At 30.2% G+C, this 19772-nt stretch overlaps 2 protein-coding genes across 8 annotated transcripts; both read right to left on the reverse strand.

The window, feature by feature from the left end:
• Positions 1–4078: 4078 nt before the first annotated feature.
• On the reverse strand, positions 4079–10811 carry LOC110272318 (2-methylene-furan-3-one reductase). 7 transcript variants are annotated; one of them, XM_021124422.2, is made up of 9 exons: positions 6693–6827; positions 6274–6589; positions 6091–6175; positions 5868–6003; positions 5626–5789; positions 5400–5511; positions 4803–5000; positions 4623–4689; positions 4079–4527 (listed from the first exon to the last, which is right to left on the reverse strand). In XM_021124422.2, the coding sequence occupies exons 2-7, from the start codon at positions 6362–6364 to the stop codon at positions 4905–4907; spliced, it is 684 nt and encodes a 227-aa protein (XP_020980081.1). In that variant the 5' UTR covers positions 6365–6589; positions 6693–6827; the 3' UTR covers positions 4079–4527; positions 4623–4689; positions 4803–4904. The 7 variants fall into 7 exon arrangements, with proteins under 7 accessions (XP_020980081.1, XP_020980079.1, XP_020980080.1 ...); XM_021124420.2 differs by having other exon boundaries at positions 4623–4703; XM_021124421.2 differs by having other exon boundaries at positions 4623–4726.
• A 5222-nt stretch (positions 10812–16033) lies between these two features.
• LOC107644034 (2-methylene-furan-3-one reductase) lies at positions 16034–19726 on the reverse strand. The gene is made up of 4 exons (XM_016347809.3): positions 19434–19726; positions 18223–18546; positions 17673–17832; positions 16034–16644 (listed from the first exon to the last, which is right to left on the reverse strand). The coding sequence occupies exons 1-4, from the start codon at positions 19662–19664 to the stop codon at positions 16379–16381; spliced, it is 981 nt and encodes a 326-aa protein (XP_016203295.1). The 5' UTR covers positions 19665–19726; the 3' UTR covers positions 16034–16378.
• Between the last annotated feature and the right edge of the window lie 46 nt (positions 19727–19772).

The following is a 19772-nucleotide window of genomic DNA, read 5'->3' on the forward strand; positions in this document are numbered from 1 at the left end:
TCCAAATAAGTAGTCGTGAGTTTAGGCCACCCATTGAAATCCTCAAGCAAACATTTCCACAGTCAGAACCGATTAATGCGTAAAACCCATACTGGTTGATGTCTACGGGTACATCGAATTGTACCTGACGACCAGAGTCCAAAAAAGCTCTTACAAACCATATAGAGTTTTCATCACTCGGGGGGTAACCGATCCCGATGATGACACTCCTGTTGTGATCCTTATTTTCTCTAAAGTGTTCCTTCAAGAACAATGGTGTACAAAGTCTGAAGTTCCAACCCTTGCTCAAGCTCCTGCACCTCCCAGCCGTCTTGAGATCTATTTTTGCAATGATCCTCCATATAAGCTCGTCAGCTAGATGTGGAAGTTTAATACACATTAGTGAAGAGTCACTCATTATAGAAACACAATTTGTAAAGTTTTTACAAAACCCTTTAAGTGAGACAGAACAGAGTGTTGGTTTGTCACTAACTAATTTGAGTTTCATGGAATTTATATAAATGTATACTCATAACTGCCTCTTGCCAATGAAAGGATTTTGTAGTCTTGAATGAAATTGAAATATTGCCTATTTTGCCCGCCTGAGATGAAGACATATATCAATATATACCATTATATGATGTACTCCTTGTATTAGTATTTATTTAATTTTGCTGAAGTCTTGTATTATTTTTTAAAAAAAAATCTTTTTCAGTCTCGTAAGACTATTCGGAGTAATGTAAAATTAGCTTCTAGCTATTATCTCATAGAATTTCATATAGAGCCCATTAGTCTAAATGCTTATCCACCACATTTAACTGGATATGAAGCTCGTAAGATTAGACAATTAACAATTATAGTAAAAAAAAATTTTGACGTGTCAAGATGAATTAGGGTCTATTTGATATGATATGGTTCCCTAACTTTATCCTTGCAGAGATACTACATATCACATCAAACTTAGCCAGTTGTTTATAATTTTTATCCGTAGGTCATTAGTCAATTTAGTTTTACATAGTGGCACAACAACCAAAATGATATAGCTAAAATGTCCAATCATTACCCTAATAGGAAATAAATCTTATTGTCATCCTAAACACTAAAGCCTCGTTTATATAAATTCATGTGCATTTGACATCGTATATCTTTTAATTAGTCATGTTTGGTCTAAATCATCAAAAGAATAAACAACTGACCATTATTTTAATATATTAATTAAATTTAGATTGTCTTTAGCATGCAATCAAAATAAAGTTCATCGCCTAAGGGAATTGGAAATGACCAAATAAGACTTTATTCAATTGATAGGTTTTGCCCCACCATCTGAAATATTTTTTCCGTTATTAAATATATTCCTGAAATTATATTATTTGATATTATCCCTGTCAACTAATATGATTACATTAGAGTGTTTATTTTTTATGTTTAATAAATAAAAAACTCAACAATGTATTAAAAATTGTATTAATCTAGTAGGGGTAAGTTCAAATATTTATATATAGTGACTAAGATAAATCTCTTTTGTTATTGCTAAAGATAATTATTGCATACATTTATATCAGACCTATATTTTTATATGTCTCTGATTATGAATTCAACACGTTATACTTAAGATTTTGAGCGTATTGGTAATGATGAGACTTACTTCTATTTAGCTAGGTTTTGATATATGCATTAGTAGGACCTGCATATATAGTATTTTATGCATAAACTTTATATGTAATGACCTAATACAAATATTTCAAAAATCTTAAAAGCCATAAATAATTGCTATAATCCAACGGTCAAAATTGATGTTTTTAAGTGATTGTAGTTATGATCTCTGTTCATTTTACTAATCATGTATGACATTGTTGGTGATGGAAGCTATTAATCAATCCTAACACATTAGTGGTGGGTTCTAAACATTGTAAATGGTTTGATTTTTTGTTTTACTGATGCAAGTTTTTAAAATTCCTCTTGCTTAATAATTAATTACTGGGTGAAATATCTTTGATGAGTGTGCCTTAAGATTTCTTTTCCCGATCTTTTTTGGGCGAATACTCAACCTAGCATTAGTCAATTATCTATCTATCATATCTACCTAGATATCAGTCTTGTGAGAAAAGACAATTAACAATTTGGTATTAAAAATTTTTTGAGTATCCAAAAGAGTGTACGGCGTTTATGTGATATATGCTATGGTCAAAGCGTATTATCCTATTGCTTATCTATCCTATTTACCCGGATCTCAATCTTTTGAAATCACACAATTAGCAATTTGGTGCAAAAAAACTTTACAGTATGAAAAAGGGTGCACAAAGTTTATCTAATATATGCTATAGGTCAAAGTATACCATCTATCTTGGTTTTGATAATGGTATAAAATCTCTAGATAAGATTTTTTCTTGTTATTATACAAATTAGTCAAAAACTTTCTATCCTAGCAGCATGTATGTTTGACAATTCACAAATAAGTTCAACTCCACTTTTGGGAGTTCATTAGGGTGTATTTCATTTTAATTTTTAGGCTATTGATACAGTCTATACAACATATGCTGAAAGTGGAGACTCTTTAGGCCAAAAAAAGCAGACATGTAGGTTTGACATTCTTCGAAAAAGTTCAAATTGACTTTTGAAAGTTAGTTAAGGTGTTTGTCATTTGAAATTATTTCAATATTTTTTGTGTGTTGAAAATGAAAAAAATTCAGAGATCTTTTGTTCTTACCCACAATTTATGCCAACATGTTTCACAATATATTAGGCCTTCTTGATCTTTCAAAAGGAGGTTAGTCCCTCATCGGTGACAATCAGATTTTATATATTAAAATAAAAATAGTATTGCTAAAAATAGATGCCTGCCTCTGTTTCTCTTAGTCTGTGATTGATATCCATATATTTCTTGTTCCAAATAAATCTCTAGCCCCATCCACTGAGGGATTCTATCTAAAAAAATATGAAATAGTTATCCAAAATTTTTTATAACAAAGAAGGTATTTAGATTTCAAGAGACTCACCCATTTACCCTTGTTCTTTTATCCAGATTCCTATTATCTAAAGTCATTACTAATTTATTAAAACATATATTTATTTCTACCAAACCCTATTTTTTTAGTAATACTCTCATTGGGCAAGGTGATGGCATATCATGATCTGTAATAATATTATATGGAATATATTGTATGAATGAATTATATGATGAATCTTCCTTTCTTTTCTCCGAATAAGTTTTCATAAAGTAGTTAAAAGATAGCCCCTTCAATGAGTCAAAGTATTTGAAGATATCTTGCTTCTTAAAACGGATAAAAATTCAAATTTAAAAAAACTGTCCTTCTTGTTATACGGTTTCATGGCAACACCTTCCATGATGTACCATTCTTTCTACAATTTTTAGAAAGTGCTTAGTACCTCTTTTTGGACCAATATATTTTTTTGAATAAAAAAATTCTTATACCGTTATTCAACCATCTATGGATCCAATGTATTTAAATTCATTAATATTTTGAACTTTGATGTCTCATGCTACTTTTCCTTGGTCGAAGCTTCACTTATTGATTCAACCTAGTAGATACAGAAAAAATCTATTATTTGTAGCTATTAGGGACTATATAGCATTGATTTATAATGAATATATTTTTTTAAAATCATATATCAGAATTACTTGTTTATTGCCTCAATAAATTATATAATGAATATTCCTTAATTTTTCTTGAAGTAAGTTTTGATAAAGTTTGGCTAAGTAAGACATTTTGTTTTACTTAATAACTGCAGCAAATAAAATAGGATAACCAAGATTGTCATTGAGCTCCCCTTGTGAGGGCAGATACATCAGTTACAGGTAATAAAATTATTTGACTTATGTTAAAGGTTATTTAGCATGTCCAAAATGTGAAAAGTGGTACTATCTAGTTACAGTCTAAATAAAAAAATCCTTTAAAATTCTATATAGATCCCATTAAGCTAAATGCTTATCCATCACATTTAATTGGATATCAAGCTTGTGAGATTAGAATATTAACAACTATAGTCTAAATTCACAAATATATTGCTAATGAAGCTTAATATAAATACTGCATTGGAATTAAAAATAATATATTGCTACACTGTTCACATGAAAGTCACATATAAAATTTACCTTAAAATGCATTAGCCTAATAATTTCATACCAAAGTCATTCACCATACTTCGAAATAACCAAGTACCATAAATTAGCATACTTATGGCTGAACTAATACAAAAACAAAAGTACTACACATATCAAAATGCAGAAACCTCTAAACATTGTCAATTTGATTCCATAACTGTATCAAAATATAGGAACCAAAATAATCCGCATACCAAACAACATACTAAGATCCAACCATGCTATTAATCATGCATTATGCCTAATTATCACTCCCACTAATTTGCATCTTCTGCCTCTTTCCACCCTTGCGACTGAACTTGTTCGTGGAAAATCTCAATTCATCTTCATTGTCAACATTTATAGGCAAAGACTGTTTCATCCCCATGGTATCTCTTTTAGCTGGGGTTTTCTTTGAGGCTGGTGACACTGTCCTCAATACCATCCTGAGAACAGCAACATTATAATTCCACCTTTATGTATATAAAAAATACTTGTAAAAAAAAGATGCCTTATTAGCAATGATATTATATGAGCTCACCATAGAAAAAATAGAATCAGTATCATTTTGCATATTGGCCAAAACTGCCGACACGTTGATCGAGTCACTGCACCCATTGTCCTATAAATGAGCACACAATAATCCTACTTATACATTATAATATACATGCTAGCATAGTTAATATTCCAATTGTCAAAATGAAATAACTAAAGCACATACAGTTATAGCATCAAAGGGGAGATTATGCACTTCCTTGGGGTGATTCATCTCTATAATCTCCTCATCATCACATATTTTCATGATAGTATAGACCTGGTCATACTATCTAATGTTCGATGATTTAACGTTAATCTTGAAAAGTAACTTCCTACCCATCATGGTTTCCAAAGCCGGGGGGTATCCATCTCCATCAAAAGCCTAGGGTGTTTATAGATATCAATCAATATACTTGTTAAAAAAAAATAAAGATCAACTGCATATCTTACATAATATACTTGATAAAGTTCAACAAACATTTTAAAAAAAACAAAGGGGTTACGCATCTTAAGTATAACTGCATATCTTACAAAATCATATAATGAATTTTCCTTAATTTTTCTTTGAATAAGCATGATAAAGTTTGGCTAAGTTACACATTTTATTTTACTTGATAACTGCAACAAATAAAATAGGATAATCTAAACTGTCATTGAGCTCCACTTGTGAGGGATTGATACATTAGTTACATTGGATAAAATTATTTTACTTACATTGAAGGTTAATTAGCAAGTCGACAATGTGAAAAGTAGTACTATCCAATTATAGTCTAAATAATACCTCGTTCTTGCCCTGGTCAGCTTGCCTCCCGCATAGCTGTACCATTTCCCTATCCCACATTAACAATGTTATGCTACCCGTTCTGTCACATGCCATCACCTCAACTTTGAACCTGAATCAAACACGTCAAAACATCAATGACACGAAGTAGGAACCCAAAATAACATTAATAAACTTGAAACAGAAAACATGCATTTTATAATTTTAACATATATGTCATACACACCTAAGTGATGCAGCTCCATGGGTGTGACCACATCTACCACACTCATATCTGTTTCCAATAGGGGTTTCTACTTTCTTTAGACATTTTCGGCATGATTTGTAATACCAATCATCCTTGCCAGAGTTAATTGAAATTATTGTACCGGCAATCCATATAGGCCCTTCCTGCAAATAATAACATGGAAATGTTAATATATAGCAATGAAAATAGACTAAGTAGATTCTTGTACTAATTGTCCTCGCCTGTGTTGAGCTGATGGCTTCTTCTATAGTTTTAACAGCAACATCTCCCTTTTTTAGCTCGTCGGCACCAGATCGCGGGCCATGGGATGAAACTTGACTAATTCTGGCCGAGTTTGCCGGTTTTTCAGAAAGCCTCCTTCAAAATTAATAAATACCGACATCATAATCTATACACACAAAAATTTTCTTCTCGCATAATCACTCATTGTGGATGTTAACTAACCTGTTATGGAAATCTCTAACCTCTTCCAAATCAGGATTAATACGTAACTTAGAATACTCAAAGTGACTCTGCACTGATGTTTTTTCTATAAGAGAATATAGATTATTGTGAGCTACATGTTCTTGAATTGTTAATGCCATTAATAGTAAGCACAACAACAACCCATTTGGTGTAAACACATACCATTCCACCTGCTCGGTTTAAAGCATTGAGCTATAACTATCAGAGGCTCCACCCTTTCTCCCTCGAGATATGGTAGAATTTGGTCTACCATGTCTCCAAACAACACACACCCAATGCTGTTATTTCTGCATCACAATGTTAGAAGAATAAAAATTTTGTTACTAAGTGCAGTCATAACAAAAGTGAACAAATCAAATTACTATAGAGAAATCTTATTCAAGGTCTTCGATCAAAATAGCCAAACGCTTTGTCTCTCTGCCTTTGCTGGTAATCAACTCTCTTGGATCCTCTTTTTCAACAACTTCACCAATGACATCTACACAACAATGAAAGGTCCAAAACAAATTAATTTGCTCACATGACACGTTTGTTAGATAAATCCACCACTGGTATCATTTTTTTTTTTAAATTTGCATTACCTATGAGTATTGAATCATCGATCTTGTCAACTCGAAGCAACTCCACAATAGGCTTAAAAGAAAATGCCTCTAGAGGAAAACTGGGATGAGGTACCAGAAGAATAGTGGTCTTCTATGAAAAATTGATGGTCCATCTATTTGTAGTTATCTTGATTTTCTCTTTTTTTTTCCACCACTATAAAGTTAGACATCACGTACATGCTAAACTCCAAAATATTACCTCTCCACTTCTTGATCAATGGTTTTGGGATTGAAGCACGGATCCTACAACCCTAGAAATTTTGAAAACAGCATGTCTGTTGTAGAAATACTATTAGAAGCCAGAAAATAATTAGGTATACTATATATCCAACACACTTACTTTGATATCTTGAAGAACCATCTCAATGCCATTGATTTCTTTGTCGTTGAACCTGTTTGGAACTTCCCATAAATGCATAACATAAACCTTGAAATTCCATTGAAGTTTTGTTGGATTAACATCCATTAACATATCATATATTTCTGCCATGTTTATGCAGGTTTGGAACAAAAAAGCTCACTATTTTTGAGTAGAGAACATTCTTAAATAGTTTCAGGGGTAATGGTTGAAGATGTGTCCTGAGCAACATTTTATAGGCAAGTTTGATTTTTGAAGATGAGAACATGTTTTTACCACGGCAGTCCATTATTTAATTCACACAACTGTCTACTATTTAATTTCCACGTGTCAGCCAGTAAAGTTATGCACTTGTCAAGCATTGAGAGCACCACTTGTCGAGCAGCAACCTATCCACTACATTCTTATAATATAGTAATAGATTGTGGTGTTTTTAATCATTGATTGATAAAGTAGTCATTGACATGGGGTCTACAAGAATATTCGATTTTTATTTTTTATCACTAATAAAGATTAACATTTAGCATGATTTTTTAATTAAGAAAACTCCCTCTCATTTCCATACTAATCTATTTAAGTTTTGAATTGCAGTTATTCACTGTTCCATACGGTAGTTAAGTTTAGAGGCCTTACCTACTGTATCGTAGACTAGATCAAACTTTTCTGACAGCTCTTCAAAGTTCTCCTTTGTGTAATCAATAGGGAAGTCAACTCCCAGTTTTCTCAATAATTCGAGTTTTCCAGTGCTTGATGTTGCTGCTATCCTTGATGCGCCATACACATGCTTCGCAAGCTGCACGCAAACGTTATATACGATAGTAATTAATTTACTATTATTAATATGTTTGTTATTAGTTATGGACTGCATCTATAAGTATATACAGGTTTAAATTAATGTTTATGTTAATAAGTGTGGGAATCTTGGTGAAGAAGAAATAGAGAGAGGGAAGAATGGTGAAGAACTCAGAATTCAGAGAGGGGATCGGAGAGTGTGATTATTCATGCATTGATCAAGGGAGGGAATCAGTTTTCTCAATCTCTTTGGGGAGAGGGAGAAGACTTATATACAACCTGAGTCACACACACTTCACATGCATCTAACTAACTTCAACGGTCAAATAACCTTATAACTAACTATTGCTACAAGAGCCTAACTACTTGCTGCTACTGTGACTAACTTATATCAGTCACAGTTTATTTCGGTTTCTGTTATATATACTTATATATCTGTGAATTATTTTCGATTTTGTAAGTTTTCTTAGATTAAAATATTTCATATAAGTGACCAATACATGTCGAATTGAATTATTCATAAAGTGATTCATAATACTTTATTTACTGGAATTGTTTTGATTTATTAAGAACTCAACAAAAGTAGCATATATATATATCTATATATTAAATGAAGGATTGATCACTTTTAAATTAAGATAATAAAATTTATATATGATAAGAGTTACAAATTTAATAATAATTAATTTCTTATTTATTAATTAATTTTCTCACTTTAAAAAAATCTAAAATTTATATAAACATTGGTGGTTATAGTATTGACAAATAAAAAGATATAAAATTCATGAGACAACAAATATAAATTGTTTTAATTTTAGAGAAAGTTTAAAAAATTAGTATTTTTATTAAAATTTGGCCATCACTAAACCAGTAAAAAAAAAGTGAATAATTATTCTTTTTAATTTTAATGCATTATCAGAATAAATCAATTTTACACCTACTTTTAATCATATAAGATCATGTTAATAAAAATAATTATTTTTTAGCATCTCATTTGGTAGATCAATTTTAAACTCTATAGTTAATTATTAGATACACTAACTTTCTCAAAACTTAGTTGTTAATGCATATGAGTATGAGACTACAAGTAAAATAATTAATTATCGGGGAGTGTTAGGTAAACAATGATCATCTTAAATAACATGAACAACTATCAATCAAATAAAAATATATTACATCTTAATTTAATGCTACTAATTAAATTTAAGATTAATTTACTTTTTTAACCTTATTCATTCACATTGTTTACATATTGTTCAAAACTGTTGTTGTTTACACATTGTTTACCATTAGATAAATATATTGTCAAGATTAGTATGAGACTGAATTAACCGAGAGATTAGTACGCATTATGTTTCATGTGAAATTAATATTGTAAAGGTTAGATAAATATATTTGACCGAACTCTTTAATTAATAGTACCATAAAATAATTACCTGAATAACTTGGGTTCCAACACCGCCAGCACCTCCAAGAACAAGAATAGATTTGCCAGCAGAAAAGTCAGCTCTCTCAAGTCCTTCATAAGCAGTCTCAACTGCCGCAGGAAAGCTAGCAGCTTCAACAAAGCTGAGATTTGGAGGCTTGTGAGCCAAAAGCCTCTCCTCAGCAATAGTATACTCGGACAATGTTCCAAGTTTCTTCAGATTTTCTATGCCTCCCTCTTGAATGTCACCGTAAACTTCGTCACCAACCTTAAATTTCGTGACTTGATTTCCCAATTTTACCACTATACCGGCAACATCAAACCCTGGAACAATCTTCACATCATTCCCACCCACAATGCAAACAATTAAGAATGACAACGTTAGTTTGACATATGCATTCAAAATGTGTTCAAAAAAAATAAATATTTGACAAGAAATATATATACAAGAGTGGGATCAAATTGTATAATAAGGAAAATCAAATTAATTGCCTAGTAATATATCTAGCTAGGGAGCATTGGGTATGATCAAACTAGATGAGTGATCTTAATTAAGAACAATGCATATATTAGATATATGGGTTAATGTTGAAAGAGCAATGCTAGGGGATCAGCAACTTTTGTGATTGGTAGCCATCAAATAGCTATCAATGATGATTTAATGGTATGAGATTGGTGTGAGATTTCATTTAATGACTCCCCTTTCTCTGCTGGTTACATGCTGGCCAAAATTCAATAAAATTGCTGACCCCTAAATTTTTTCATGTTGAAATTAGTCTAATCTCTAAAGGATAACGGGAATTAAATTGGTCTTTCTATTAAATTTTTGCTGATGTAATATTGTTTAAGAACGTAAAATCTAGCAGATTTAACCTCCCACGTTAATGAAAAGCTAATAAATAGTCAATTTAACTCATGTTCGTATCTTTTAAAGATCAAATTGAGGTGTTGAGTCCTAAGAGATTAAATAAACATATATATAGGCCTTTAAAGCACCAGTAATGGTTGCTAATAATTGTGTTAATGTGTTATGTAATCTATATTTTTCTATACACTAAAATATGATCCATGTTTTAAAGAAACTAATGTATAATTTTATAAATAGAAAGTGTTATATATAACATCATCTAATTTCGATGGAGGTGAATATAATTTATCCAAAATTAATCAACAAGAGAATATAGAGTAGTACATACAGGAAGAAGTGGATCAGGGTTGTTAATGTCTTTGTAGAAGTCGGTAATTCTTTTATTATCAACTGGATTAAGGGATGCAGCCACAACTTTGATGAGAACTTGGTCCTCATTGAGTTCTGGTATTGGCCAATTTGGATGTACCTTTAGAACATCACCTGGATTCCCATGTTTCGAATAGAACCATGCTTTTGTGTGACTTGGAATGGTGGAATAATCATCTGAAGAAGCCATCACCGATATATATTAATAATTACTTTGGAAGATAGAAGAATAATGAAACAAAACTTTATTAGTTTGATGAGTTTACTTTGTTTGGTTGATGGAGAGAGAGGAGCAAATTGATCGCATATTTATAGTCTGTCGTCATCTGCTTCTTAGCTTGTTAAGTTAAATTCTCCTTTCGAAAAAGTATATAATTGATTAAAAATAGAATTACTAATTAGAAGCTAAAGCAAAATGGTAATATTCATGAAGACGCAGGCAATTACGTCTAGTTTTGAATTTTCAGAAAACACTTTCAGGTGTTTCGAGAAGAGGAATGCTAGGGGCAGCAATTTTTGTGATTTGTAGCCATCAAATAGCCATCAATGATAGTTTTAATGGTGTGAGATTGGTGTGAGATTTTATCCAATGGCTCATTTTTCTTTGCTGGTTACATGTTGGCCAGAATTTAACAAAGTTGCTAGCCCCTAGACTTTTCTGTTATGAGAATATAATGAGTAAAGTACATCAAAATATAAAATTCTAAAGATTTTAACATCAATTTTTGTTTGTAAGTGTAGAAGTTTCAGAAAATCTTTGAAGATTAAATCTAAACTTGTTGCATGCCATTATGTTGAAATAGGAACAATACTTAGCTTGACAAATCAACAAGAAAAAGAAGCAGCCATGTTTGAAAGTACAAACCAAGAATAAATAGTTGAAAAATCGTGTTTATACTAGCTTGGATTGATTAGTACTTGTTTTGTCGATTTTTAATTCGATGGTGGTTCGATTCTAATGGTTTGAGAGTGAAATCTACTCCTCTTTTGCAGGTACCGATTTTTCTATGAATGCATCAAAAGTTTTCGAATTAGACGAGCATTAAAAAGGAAATGAGTTCAAAAGGTGTAAAAGACTGAAAAAATGTAAAATAAAGATTTCGAAAAGTAAAACTTATTAAAATCAAAATGTTTTGCATCGAATTTAAACCAAAGCGATAAAAAGACCTCCAATTAAATCAAAGGACTTTTGACTTGAAAATTAAAGGTACTGAAATGTAAATCTGACAATGAAATTTAAAGATACTTTAAAGATAAATTGAACAAGAAAAGTAAAGTTTGCTGAAATTGTAAATTGAAAAGATAAAGACATGGAAGAAACCCTACAGAAATCGAACTCGATCGCAGACTCAGAAATTCGCTGGGATATGAGTGTGCTTGAGTGTATTTCTGAAGAAAAGTTCTAACCCCTGTGCCGTACTGCTTCCTGTTATTTATAGCCTTCTTTCCATAACTAATCATTAAAGAATTCGTGCCCCTTTGCGTGTAGAGATTAAGATAACCGATAAGTTTGGAAAACTTTAAATTATTGTGATGATCAAACATTGTTAAAAATATTAATTACAAAAATTATTAATTTGATTTTTGCTACAAATTGATTGTTTAATGATTTTATTTAGATGCGTTCTTCGGTGCTTAAATATTTTTGCCGAAATATTGCCGAAAAGATGTGGTAAATTATAATATTGACAAGTGGATATGAAACTGTCAGGGGTAATAGTAAGTTTTGCAGAGTTAACAAAACGGCGTTAACTTGATTTCTTCATTCTCTCTAACCCAGCCACTGTTTACCCAAAACTTTTATTTGCTCCTCCTTCCTTTGTTTGCTGACAATACTTTAATCTGTGTTATTGCATTTCTTTCATTCACGAGTCATTATCCTTTCTCTACTCCTCCATTGAAAGTAAATCGAAGACCCACGAACCGAGGTGTGGCATCTTCTTCTATCACTGTTGGTGTTACGATTGCTCTCACTGTGCCTCCATTGCTGTTGTGGACAGTGACATTGTGGCCCTCCTCTCACACCCCTTTACATTGTTCGCATCCCCCATTGTCTACCTAACAGAACTCATTAATAGTTGATTCTACTTTATGGTGTCATTATTTGTATTATAAAATTTCAGAATTAGCATTAATATGTATGATGATTTGATTTGATTTAGATAGAATCAACCATTAAGAGCAAGATATGAAAGAGATTAATACCGCCAAATAAAAAAGAAAACAATTATGACAATTATGAGAGAGATTAGACAACAAACAATTAGTGTGTATAAAAAAGTATTGATTTGATTATATTTGAAAATATTTAATGAACTAGTAAGGGTAAAATATGAAGAGAATATAGAAATTTGTACTGTTACACAAAGGAAGAAAAGTATCAAGTCTTTATAAAGATTGATTTATTGCAACGACTAACAAAAAACTAGGCTTATGATATAAGAAGAAGAATAAGGTTTCAAGGTTCGGAAAGAAAAAAATTCAGACATCAAAGATAGTACATTGGGTGTCTTCTTTTTCATCTTGATGTATTCAGTTTTGTTTGAGTCTTCCTAATATAAAAGGCTTATGATTCATTGAGAGATTATCTGAAAAAGCCTATGAATGCATAGTCATAAACTAGAAAGAAAATATCATACTTTTTCATATTTAGTTTGTTTTGTTTTTTTTTTTTTTTTTTTTTGTCTTGGCAATTTGGTTTGATCATGGCATTACTTTGTGAAGCACAGAATTATTGCTTCGTTTGTCTTGGTGTAGAACTGATTTGGTTCGATTTGTCTTTGTCTTGGTCTTAGTCTTGGCATTGGTGATTGTAATATCTTGAATTGGATATCGTGAAATTTTGTTGTTATATATTGTTGTGGAGACTAGACATAGACCTCATTGCACTTCGAAATTAAATAAGAATACATATTGATGTCGTTCTCTCTACTCTTTTTTCTTTTATCTTTTATTGTTGGAAGAGAGTAAACCAAAAAAATATGTTGCTTAGCTTGCTCTGTTACATGCTTCAAGTTTTAGAAGAGTATCTTGATTCAAATTTCCTCCCTTTCTCAAAGTCTGTAAAATCTTCAAAAAGATGGAAAAAATAAAATAATGAAAATAAGGAAGGAAAAAATACGAGATCAAAGAAAAAGAAAAAACAAAACAAAAAAAGTTTGAAGAAAACAAAAATAAAGAAAAAAGAAAAAAATTTAAAAAAACCACAAGAAAAAGAAAAAAAATAATAATAAAATAAAAATATAAAAGAGAGGAGAGGGAGACCGCCGTCTTGCAAGAATGCAAGGTTAGCGGCCACAACGTTTCTTTAAAGTAACAACAAAGATAAAAAAAAAGAGAGAGAACAAGTTAAAACTCTAGCTAAAAAAAGAGAATGGATGAAATGACCTAATAAGTCCAAAAATATAGTTCTTATACAAAAAGTTTTGAAATTTTAAAACATGTTTTTCTTTTCTCTTTTCTAATACAAAAAGATTTGAATTCTTTAAACAAAATATTTTTTATTACAAAATATCTTTAAATTTTGTGATATACAATTATTTTGCTACAAAATACATTAAATTTTGTGATAAATATTTTTTTGTTACAAAACATTATGTACGTCTTAAAAAAATAATATTTTATTATAAAATTTTTTTGTTTTAAAATATTTTAAATTTTTACAATAAATTAACTTTTTGTTATAAAGTATTTTGAACTTTTGTATTAGAACAACTTATTGTTACAAAAAACAATACATTTTGTAAAAAAAAAAAAATCGCTACAGAAACTTGAAAACTTGAAATAAATTTTCATGTTGTTACAAAAAAATATTTTGCAACAATGACAAAATTTTATTAAAACAGCAATATTTTGTAACAATTTTAGAATATAATGCAACAGTTTTGTTACAAATACTGTTTTCTTCTGGTAGGATGTTAAAGTTTAGTTCCATAGGTAAGTACACATTCTTCTTGTTCCAAACTTCCAATACTCAACACACTACACAACGTGTATCTTATTAATTAATTGGGTTAAGTACGGTTTTGGTCTCTAAAGTTGACCGTGAAAATCGAAACCGTTCCTCATCTAATTTTGGATTTAGAATCGTCCTTAACGTTTTTTTTCGTATTAAAATTGTCTTTTTTAATAAATTTTTTTAAATGACAAAAATACCCCCTTTATTTCTACCATTTCATTCTTCTTGTTCTTCTTCTTCTTCCATTAACAAATTCTTCAATTTCTTCTTCCATTAACAAATTCTTCAATTACAGATTCAGAACAATTTCAGAAGAATAAATTCTTCTTCCATTAACAAAACTCAAAATTTTAAAATTTTAAATACAGTTAACAAAATCCAATTACAAGAATTAAAAATATCCAAATTCATCTTCAATTACAAAAATAAAAAATCTATAAATTTAGGAAAATAAGAAACAGATTAGGAAACAAGAACAGATTAGGAAAATAAGAAACAAGAACAAGAAATAAGAACAGATTAGGAAAATCCAGAACAACATCAAATTCAATGGCAAAAGAAAAAATAGAAGAATCAGAAACAGATGCAGAAAAAGAAACAAATTCAATAACAAATTCAACAGATGCAGAAGAAGAAGCAAAATTCAAATGCAACAGCAAAAACAGATGCAGAAACAACAAATTTAATAGCAAATTCAACAGCAAATTCAACAGCAAATTTTTCAGCAAAAACAGCAAATTCAACGACAAAATTCAACAGCAAAATTAGAAACAGATGCAGAAGAAGAAGCAGATGCAAAATCCGAAGCAGAAGAAGAAGCCGAAGAAGAAGGAGATGCAGATGCAAATGCAGAAATAGAATCAGAAGCAGATGCAGGAGAAGAAGCAGATGCGGAAGCCGAAGCAGACCCACTCGCGCATCTCCTCTTTTCGCTGTTCTGCTTCCCCGACGGCAGCTCGTGGGCGAATCGGCGGTGACGACTTAGCGGCGTGGTCTCCCTCCAAGGCCCGATGACGACGCGACGGCGGCGGCGAGCCCTAGCAACGCCGGCATCTCCTTTCCCTCTTCTCTTCTCCCCATGTCGCAGCCCCTCTCTCGTTTCTTCTTTTTTTTCTTTCTTTTGGGTTTCCTGACGGCGACGGCGGCTTCAAGCTTCGCCGCCGACGCCGTCCCCCCTCCCCCTTCCCCCTCTTCCTTGCCCTTTTTCCTCCTCCCCCCTCCCCTTTTCCTTTCTCCCCTCCCCTGCGTTCTTTTCCTTTTTTTTAATTTTACTTATTTTTATTTATTAGAATAGGAGTATTTTTGTAATTAAAAAAATTATTAAAAATGACGATTTTAATACGAAAAAAAATGTTAAGAACGATTCTAAATCGAAAATTAGATGAGAAATGATTTTGATTTTCACGTTTGACTTTAGGGACTAAAATTGTACTTAATCCTAATTAGTTCTATAAACTAGACCAGGAATTATTTATGAACATACACATGAATATTGGTCATCATCACCAATCATTATCGTTCAGCAGAAGATAGAATTAATTATCGGCATACATAGAAACAGATAACATAGAAAATGATGACAAGGTCTTATGACACAATAATAATACAAGCCTCAATTATTTACTACCACACACATCCTTAAATATATTAATCCACCGTATTAGGATGTTGACCCTATTTACATTTATTCTATTAATCATGTTAAGTATACACTAAAATTAATTATTAAAATCAGTCAATAATATAAAATATATATTAAAATATAAATACATATTAAAAATAATTTAAATAATATATATATATATATATATATATATATTAGTAACTGATTTTAATAGTTAATTTTAAAGTACATATAATATTTTTAATATATATTAAGTAGTAATAATAATATTCATGGGATGGGATAAACGACCACCTTTCCTGTGGCTTTTGCAGTTTGAATGTAAGAAAGAGCATGAATGACTTGAGAAAATGGCACTGGAGTGAGAGGATCCAGAACTGGCTTGACCTTGCCGCTCTCAAAGAAAGGCCTTAATTTGTCTAAGATAGATCCTTTGGAAGTGAGAACGAAAAAGATAGCTGGTGGAACTCCAGGAGGTACTATTGTCACTACTTTCCCACCTTCTTTTACACCTTTCAAGGCTCTTTCAGTTTGCCCTGTTTGCATTGTTTTGGTTATTACAATTACAAAATCACTACTATTTAGAAAGAAAAACAATTGAAAAACACACTAGTACACTACCACTAAGAAATGAACATTCTTAATCATCACAAAAAAGAAAAAAAAAAAACATTTTATACAATAATTAGTTATAAAATGAAATTATCTCGTAGTATATTTTTTCAGTCAATAATTGTTAAAAATTTAACAATAATTTATTATTGATATTTAGTAATTATTGGTGGCAAAAAAGTATTCATTAAAATGTTGTCAAAATCTTTTAACTGATCTTAAAAAAATATATACAAACTTTTATATATATAATAAGTTTCACAAATATAATTTGTATATTAAAATTAACTACTAAAATTAGTTATTATGTATTTGTGTATAAATATATATTATTTAATTTATTTTTAATATATAATTTATATTTTAATATATATTTAATACTAATAACAAATTTTAATAATTAATTTTATTATACATTTAATATGGTATTGGTTTTAACTAAAAAATATTTATTTATTTTTTCATGTTAGTACGTGTACTTCGCTATATTAAATTGTGGTATTTTTAATCATTGATAAATAAAGTAGTCATTGTCATGGACTTCACAAAAATATTAAAATTTTATATAGAAGAGTATATATTTAAATAAATTTTTAAAAAGATTTTGAATAAGACATTTTTTGTTTTTAAAAAATTTTATTATATTAAAATTTTTACATTTTATAAAAATAAGATATATAAATTTTTTAATTTTTTTTTAAAAATTTATTTATTTAAATAAAAACAATAAAATTGACTAAAATAAAAATTTATACATCTTGTTTTCGTAAAGTTCAAAACTTTAACATAATAAAATTTTATGAAAAACAAAAATATTCAATACAAAATTTTTTAAAAATCTATTTGAATATATATTCTTTTATCTATAATAAAAATTCACATTTAGCATATTTTTTAATTAAGAAAACTCATTCCCACTCCTCCCCACTGTGGTTAACTTTGAAGACCTTACCAACTGTATCGTAGACTAGATCAAACTTTTCTGACAGCTCCTCAAAGTTCTCCTTTGTGTAATCAATAGGAAAGTCAACTCCCAGTTTTCTTAAGAATTCAAGTTTTCCAGTGCTTGATGTTGCTGCTATCCTTGATGCGCCCCACACATGCTTCGCAAGCTGCACACAAATAAATGTTTGTAATTAATTAATTTACTGTTATTAATTCGGTGAATTCTATGATTTTTATTTAATTTAATTTTTAAAATAAATTTCACATATTAAAAATTATTTATTTTTATATTTTTTAAATTAAATATTAATTTTTAATTTTTTTAACAAATTAGACAATATAACAATCATCTAAAATTTTATAATAGACACGTATATGTGTAGATTAGATCTAATGAGATTATTAATATGGTTTACCTAAACAATTAGAACCACCAGTAAAGTGGTTACCTAAACAGTAAAATTTTATAAAAATGTTTCATGTGAAATTAATATTGTAAAGGTTAGATAAATATATTTGACCGAACTCTTTAATTAATAGTACCATAAAATAATTACCTGAATAACTTGGGTTCCAACACCGCCAGCACCTCCAAGAACAAGAATAGATTTGCCAGCAGAAAAGTCAGCTCTCTCAAGTCCTTCATAAGCAGTCTCAACTGCCGCAGGAAAGCTAGCAGCTTCAACAAAGCTGAGATTTGGAGGCTTGTGAGCCAAAAGCCTCTCTTCAGCAATAGTATACTCTGACAATGTTCCAAGAATCTTAAGGTTTTGTATGCCATCCTCGTTAATGTCGCCGTAAACTTCATCACCAACTTTAAATTTCTTGACTTGAACACCCACTTTCACCACTATACCTGCAACATCAAGCCCTGGAACAATCTTCACATCATTCCCACCCACAGTGCAAACAATTATGAATGGAAAAAGTTAGTTTAATTTTATATATGCATGCATGAAAAAAGCATATATAGAAAAAGTGAAAAAATAAATATTTGACAAGAAATATGTATACAAGAGTGCGATCAAATCAAATTGTATAAAAAAAATTCGTACAATGTACAAGCATCTTATTTTAATGCACAGAATCCAAAAAAAATTACACTAAAAAAGTATAATATATGCAACCCAATCTAATAATTATATCAATGACTATTTTTACCATTTGAACATGTGATCTTAAGATTAAATTATATGTATATCAAGAAAAATTACATTTAACTATCTAAAAATATTGGTGGGTTCTCACATACTAAGTGAGAAAGTACATAAAAGACATCTCTGCACATTTTGAATATGTATAAGAGTAATCACCGGAAAATTAAAATTAGGGATTATCGGGTATGATCAAACTAGAAGTGTGTGTGATCTTAAGGACAATATATACCTTTAAAAAATATGAGTCAAATTGTTTTTTCTATTAAATTTTTACTAACGTAATAAAATATAGGCTTACCTTGCATGTTAGTCAAAAATTAACGGACAAACAATTCGACTCATGTTGATATTTTTTAAGGATTAAATTGAAGTGTTGAATCTTTGAAAGACCAAATTAACTTATATATGTTAAAACACCAAATTGAACATTAATACAAATTATTTATCTCACTTTAATTTTTAATACTCCCCAAATTGACCAAATTAAGTGCCATGCATGTAATCTATAGCTTTTTTATAAATAGAAAGTGTCATATATAATATCATCTAATTTCGATGAAGGTGAATATAATTTAGCCTAAATGAACAAGGGAATATAGAGTAGTGCATACAGGGAGATGAGGATCAGGAGTGTAAATGTCCTTGTAGAAGTCAGTGATTCTTTTATTATCAACTGGATTAAGTGATGCAGCCACAACTTTGATGAGCACTTGGTCCTCTTTGAGTTCTGGTATTGGCCAATTTGGATGTATCTTTAGAACATCACCTGGATTCCCATGCTCTGAATAGAACCATGCTTTTGTGTGACTTGGAATGGTGGAATCATCTGATGAAGCCATCATAGATATATATTAATTACTTTGGAAGATAGAAGAATGATGAAACACAACTTTGATTTGATGGGTTTACTTTGTTAGGTTGATGGAGATGGAGAGCAAATTTATCACATA

Source organism: Arachis ipaensis, chromosome B5 (genome assembly GCF_059453495.1).
Source record: "Arachis ipaensis isolate K30076 ecotype BB chromosome B5, ASM5945349v1, whole genome shotgun sequence".
Taxonomy (NCBI): Eukaryota; Viridiplantae; Streptophyta; class Magnoliopsida; order Fabales; family Fabaceae; genus Arachis; species Arachis ipaensis.